Source organism: Erythranthe guttata, chromosome 8, assembly GCF_056151865.1.
Source record: "Erythranthe guttata isolate IM_541 chromosome 8, IM_541, whole genome shotgun sequence".
NCBI lineage: Eukaryota > Viridiplantae > Streptophyta > Magnoliopsida > Lamiales > Phrymaceae > Erythranthe > Erythranthe guttata.
Genome location: NC_142540.1, coordinates 13,820,043 through 13,826,042, shown reverse-complemented (window position 1 = coordinate 13,826,042; position 6,000 = coordinate 13,820,043). Strand labels below are relative to the sequence as shown.

Genomic DNA, 6,000 nt, shown 5'->3' with positions numbered 1-6,000 from the left:
AATTATCAAATACACACCAAACATTCACGATGGAGCCAGAAAACAATGATATGGTGGTTTACGAGGGTGGAGAACACAATAAGGTATGTTTTAACCGTTTATTTTTGCTTTTGGGTCGTTTTCTTTTTGTTGGAAAAAAATCGACGACACAAAAAATCGGTATTTATAAACCGATTTTTGTTGCACAAATCGGAAACTACAGTCCGATTATTGGAATAAAAATCGGTACTCAATACCCGATTTTTGTAGTAAAAACCGGCATGAAAAAGCCAATTTTTATGTCTATAACCGGTGTTATCATGCCGATTTAGACTATATAAAATTGGTTTTTGAGCACCGATTTTATTATATATGTTTTTTTAAGACCGTTTTCCCGTACTTTCTTGCAGCAACCTAGGGGATTGATGGAGGATTATTCAGATGAATTTTCTACCGAACAAATATTTGAGACACGAGAAGCTCTACTTGAGTGGGTTAAAGGTGTTGGTAGACGCCACTGAATGGTGATAAACACTTTCGTTTCAAATCCGGGATTGAAAGGGCATAGAAGACCGTATGTAATACTCGCATGCGAGCGTGCGGGTGAATATCGTGGGAAGAAGAAAGCCGGTGAGGATGACCAAGGAGAAGGAAAAAAGAGGACGGGTTCTAAAAAATGTAATTGCACATTTAGATTAAACGGGACAAAACAAGGAAAGGATACTGATAATGTTGGGTGGAATTTAAATGTTCCATGTGGTACTCACACCCACACGGATTTTGAGAACTTGCACGGCCACTCTTATGCCGGGAGACTAACAAAAGAAGAGATGGTACTTGTTGAAGGAATGTCTAAAGCAATGGCGAAGCCGAAGGCGATTCTCAAATCATTGAAGATAAGGGACGAGACGAATGTAACTGGAATGAGGAAAATTTACAATCATCGTCATAAATTGCAATTGAAAGAGAGACTTGGAAGAACTCAAACGCAAGAATTGTTTGCTGTCAAAAGATAAGTGTACCTTCTACCATAGAGTTAACAATAATAAAGAGGTAATCGATATGGTGTGGACTCATCCGAGTTGTGTTAAGTTAGCTCGTAGCTATCCGTACGTATTCATCATGGATTGCACATACAAAACCAATCAATATAAACTCCCATTACTTGAGATTGTTGGCTTTACATGTACGCACAAGACGTTCTCCATTGCCTTTGCTTACTTGGAGTACGAAAAGACGGAGAACTACGTTTGGGCATTGCAAAATTTGGAGAAGATACTCGGAAATTGTCCTCCGCCTAATTGCATCGTAATTGATCGGGAATTGAGTTAACTGAAAGCGATTGGGGATGTAAATCCAACCAGTCATCACTTGTTGTGTCGTTGGCATGTGAACAAGAATATATATTCCACCTGTAAAGCGATGTTCTCATCTGAGAAGTTGTGGAATCATTTTAATAGAGATTGGGCGACTCTTATTGAAGTGGAGTCCGAAGAGATATTCAATAGAGATTGGAAGAAAATGCAACGGACTTTTGTTGATTATCCGGATGCCATAGCATATCTTACCAAATCATGGTTGGATCCGTACAAGGAGAGGCTTGTATCGGCATGGTTCAAACCGGGCGGAGGGTGCGCACTCTCGGTTGAAGATCGATATGGGCAATTGCCTTGGCACATTTGTTCAGGTGTATGAACATATCAACAATAGTATCATGACGCAACATGATCACATAAGGGAATCATTTGAGAAGAGCAAGAATACATACCTCCATTGTTTCAAGAAACGAATCTATAGTGAGCTTCGAGGAGCTGTCTCGCAATGCGCCCTTGACCATCTAAAAATTGAGCTTGATAAAGCACAAAAGTTTCTTCCAAACAGTGACATGCTATGTGAATGTGCTATCCGTGCAACACACGATCTACCATGTTACCACGAGCTTCGCGAGTTTGTCAAGAAGAAATCTCATGTTCCACTTGAATTAGTAGGCTCCATTTGGATGCATATGAGTATGGAGCCGGTTATTGGTCAAGGAGAGCTTCCTAATGATGACGAACTCATGAAAGGATGGCACAAACGGTTTGCATCGGCCGATGTAGGTGAAAGGAACGAAATGCTAAACAAGTTCAGCGAAATTGTATATCCTCAACGAACATCTACAATGGAGCCATCGGAAAAGGCCACCACTAGAGGTCGACCGGGAAAAAAATTAAAGGTGGTTGATAAATCAACCCGTCGCAACCCATCGAGGCATGAGTATCCACCATCGACACATGATAGTTGTTCTGCTAAGGTAAAATTCGATTACTTATCTTCAATTTTTGGAGTTGTTGATGTTGATTTGATAAATTGTTAATTTTAATACGTTGTCAATAAAGTAAGCTCGAAGGCGTGACGTGGGTTTGTCCTAAAATTCCACGACCTATGAAAGTGGATTTAATGCCGTCACAAGAGTCGGCTAAACCCATTTTATTACGAAAGTTGCCGGTAAGTATTTGAACGTCTTCTTTAGATTTGCTAAATTTCTTTGTCCCTCTAAACTCCTTTCGTTTTCTAATTTGTCAGGGTCGAAAAGTCAACGGCAAGGCTTTGTTTCTTGACCAAATCCATCCAATGTTTCAGACGTATGTAAAAAGTATAAAGAATGTCGACTCGGATGGTCATTGTGGATTTCGAGCGGTTGCATCGATGATGGGTTTCGGAGAAAAAAATTGGAATCGTGTACGAGGAGACATGGTTAATGAGCTATATAAGAACGAAGCAATATACCTGAAGATGCACCGTCGTCGTGAAAACATTTGTGCGTTAGAAACGCGACTGTGTTGTTTGGAAAAATATGCTACAAGAGAGTATTGGATGTCTTTACCCGATATGGGTCATATCATTGCCTCTACGTACAATATTGTGCTTGTCTACTTAGCGCCACAACAATGTGTCACTTTCCTTCCCTTAAACAGTGAACCGCTGCCCCCCGATAAGATATGAGAGCATGGACTAGCTTACGTAAACAACAACCACTTTTCGTACATGTCGTACTGAAAAAAGAATTGTCCTATACCTCCTATAGCGGATTATTGGCGACGATACCATGATGAAAAAACAGATGGTTGGAAGACTTCCGATATGGAATCAAGGATTACAATGTTTAGGAAGTTAGTTGGTCAAGAAGTAGCCTTGCAAGAAACCTTCATAGATTTAACATATGCAAGTGAAGACGAAATGGTAAAAGATTTTCCGTGAAACAATGAAGCATACCTCTAAAGTTGTATTACACCTTAGAATAGTGTGTATTACGAGTTGGAAAAAACATAAAAAAAAAGCGAAAAACAATGAGATATCGGTTCTTGAGAACCGATTCATGAATTAAAAATCGATTCTCTAGAACCGATATCTCACAGTTTTTAAAGAAAGTTAAAAAAGTTACCATGAGAACCAAAGTTTCAGAAAAAAAAAAAAAAAAAAAAAAAACAAACAGACATATATCGGTGCTAGAGAACCGATTTGGAAATGCAAAATCGGTTCTAGAAAACCGATTTTTTGTTTCAAAATCGGTTCTCTAGCACCGATATCTTTCTGTTTTTCCAAAATTTAAAAAAAAAACCGTTGTAAATCGGTACAGGAAAACCGATTGTTTAATGCAAAATCGGTTTTCAAGAATCGATATTTCACGGTTTTTTTGTTAATTTTTTTATGGAAAAACCGTGATATATAGGTACTTGAAAACCTTTTTTGTAAATAAAAATCGGTTCTCTAGTACCGATATCTATCTGTTTTCGTTTTTTTTTTTTTTTTTTTTTTCCAATGTATGATTACTATCATGTGCGAGTAATATATCATTAATAGCATAATAAAACCATTAAAATGAAATAGAAATCAATTTGCAATCCAATTGATCAAGTCCAAAAAAGATAAATAAAACCTATAAATACTATGCATAATAAAATTGTCTTCGCAAAATACTACAAAATATAAAATACTACTTCTTCATCGCCGCCTCCTCCGAAACACCTTACGTGGTTGGTCTGCAGGTGGGGCCACTGTCGAAGATGGTGCCGATGGTGCCGATGGTGGCGGTAGTGAATATGTCGGTGTAGGAGCTGATGAGGACGGTAGGACGGTCTCATCAAATAATGCTAAGATCTCATTCAACGTCGACCACATTGCACTATGAGCATCACTAACGTTCATTTCACGTACGTTGGTGAGAGTTCCCTTAACCATGTCAAAGATCTTCATGTCCCTTGATTGTGGTGGATCCGCCCCAACGTCTTGCGGTGGTTGAGCTGCTTTCGATCGTGGTGCATGTGATCGAGATGCATGAGCGGTAATAAGACGAGTAAGAGTGCGCTCTCTAAACCAATCCATATACGCAGAAGACGTATCGGGGTGCCCATCAAGTACTGGAGTCGATCTCGCCTCGGCATCCAAGCAACACTCATCCCATCGATTGAATAAACGATCATGGGATGGGACAAACGACATTTCAGAATTATCACGTGACCTGTATCTCCTCGCCATGTATTGCTTCGCCATAGTTTCGGACATGTAGGGACACCCCGGTATTTGTTGGACCCGACTAAGCTGGCGCAATACCCTATCTGGATGGTGTGGCTGCAAGAAGTCCAAGCAACATAACATTCCGCTGAACCACGCCGATTCGGGCATCGGGAAACGATCACGAAGTTCGAAATATGGGTCCCATATAACCTACGCGAATATGTTTACTATTAACTCCTTCAAAAATCGAAAAAAAAAAAAATATTAACAAACAATTGACAATTTACATCATCCGGTTTCAACTCGTCTAACATCAAACGCAAATGCCGTGCTCGTTCCACACTTGTCGTCGAATTCTTCAGATACACCCATCGGTTGGCCAAGTACCCCTCAAACTGTGGCCGAAATGTTGGATTGAAGGATGGGAAATGCTCGTAAATCCACGCCCGAAAGAGCGTCATGTATCCGTTCAGTTGCGCAGTTGTAGCCTTCGACGCTTTTGACAACGCGCGATATAAGAAGCATAAACACGCGGTTCCCCAAGCATACTCGCCAATAGTATCCACATTCTCAAGGAACTACAGCCACTCAATGCTAACCAACGAGCCCGTCTTGTACACAAAAATTGTGCAACCTAAGAGATACAAAAGATACACCCTAGTAGCGTATAACCTTTTCATCTCACAGTCCCTCGCGGTAATCTTGCCGAAGGTCCGATGTAACCATCTCAATTTCAGTGTCCTCTCCCCAGCTCCCATAGCTTCCGAATCAGGGTATACACCTAGCATTTTGCAACATACGTCTTTCCCCACTAATTAGATTGTCGCAATCGATTTGAAGCTACCGCACGACCAACAACTGGAAGTCCTATCAGTGTACTGACATCATCGAGAGTGATGGTCATCTCCCCAACAGGCAAATGAAACGTTCATGTGGTAGGATACCATCTTTCCACAAATGCCCTCAATAGATAACCATCTATAGCATTGTACGACGAAGTGACAAGTGGCATCAAGCCGGCCCTCGAGATAGCCTCGGAAATGAACGGCGCGCACACCCATGTAACCAACTTCTTCGTGTGGTTATAGGTTCTGAAATCTTCGCGCTCGTCTCCGGAAAGTATACGGTAAGAAATGTGATCCTTGAATTTTGGGATCAAATCTGCTATTTTCGGACCTTGCGATGCGTTTGGTTGACTACTCGAAGCACCAACTTCCACGGTCGAGGCCGGTAGGGCGGACAGAGCGAGTGCGGGGGCCGTTGTAGTTGTTGCTGAAGAAGCACCTTCATCAGTCCGAGTGCGTCGACCGGGAGGATTAAAAGGAGTACACCTTTTTTTTGGCTTTTCCACCTTTCTCTTTTGAGCATTTTCCTTTCGTTTACGGTTTGAGACGGTCGGCGGTACACGAGGAGGTTGAGGTTCCACTGCAAAACATTTAAAAAAAATCAATTGATCAAATATATATATAAAAAAAAAAAAAAAAAACGAAAAAAATCAGTATACTAAACCCGATTTTGTAATCA

At 40.8% G+C, this 6,000-nt stretch overlaps 1 protein-coding gene across 1 annotated transcript; it reads left to right on the top strand.

Annotated features, from left to right (window-relative positions):
- Positions 1-500: 500 nt before the first annotated feature.
- LOC148768559 (uncharacterized) lies at positions 501-995 on the top strand. The gene has a single exon (XM_088821265.1). It carries the CDS (start codon positions 501-503, stop codon positions 993-995), a length of 495 nt encoding a protein of 164 aa, XP_088677391.1.
- Positions 996-6,000: the final 5,005 nt, after the last annotated feature.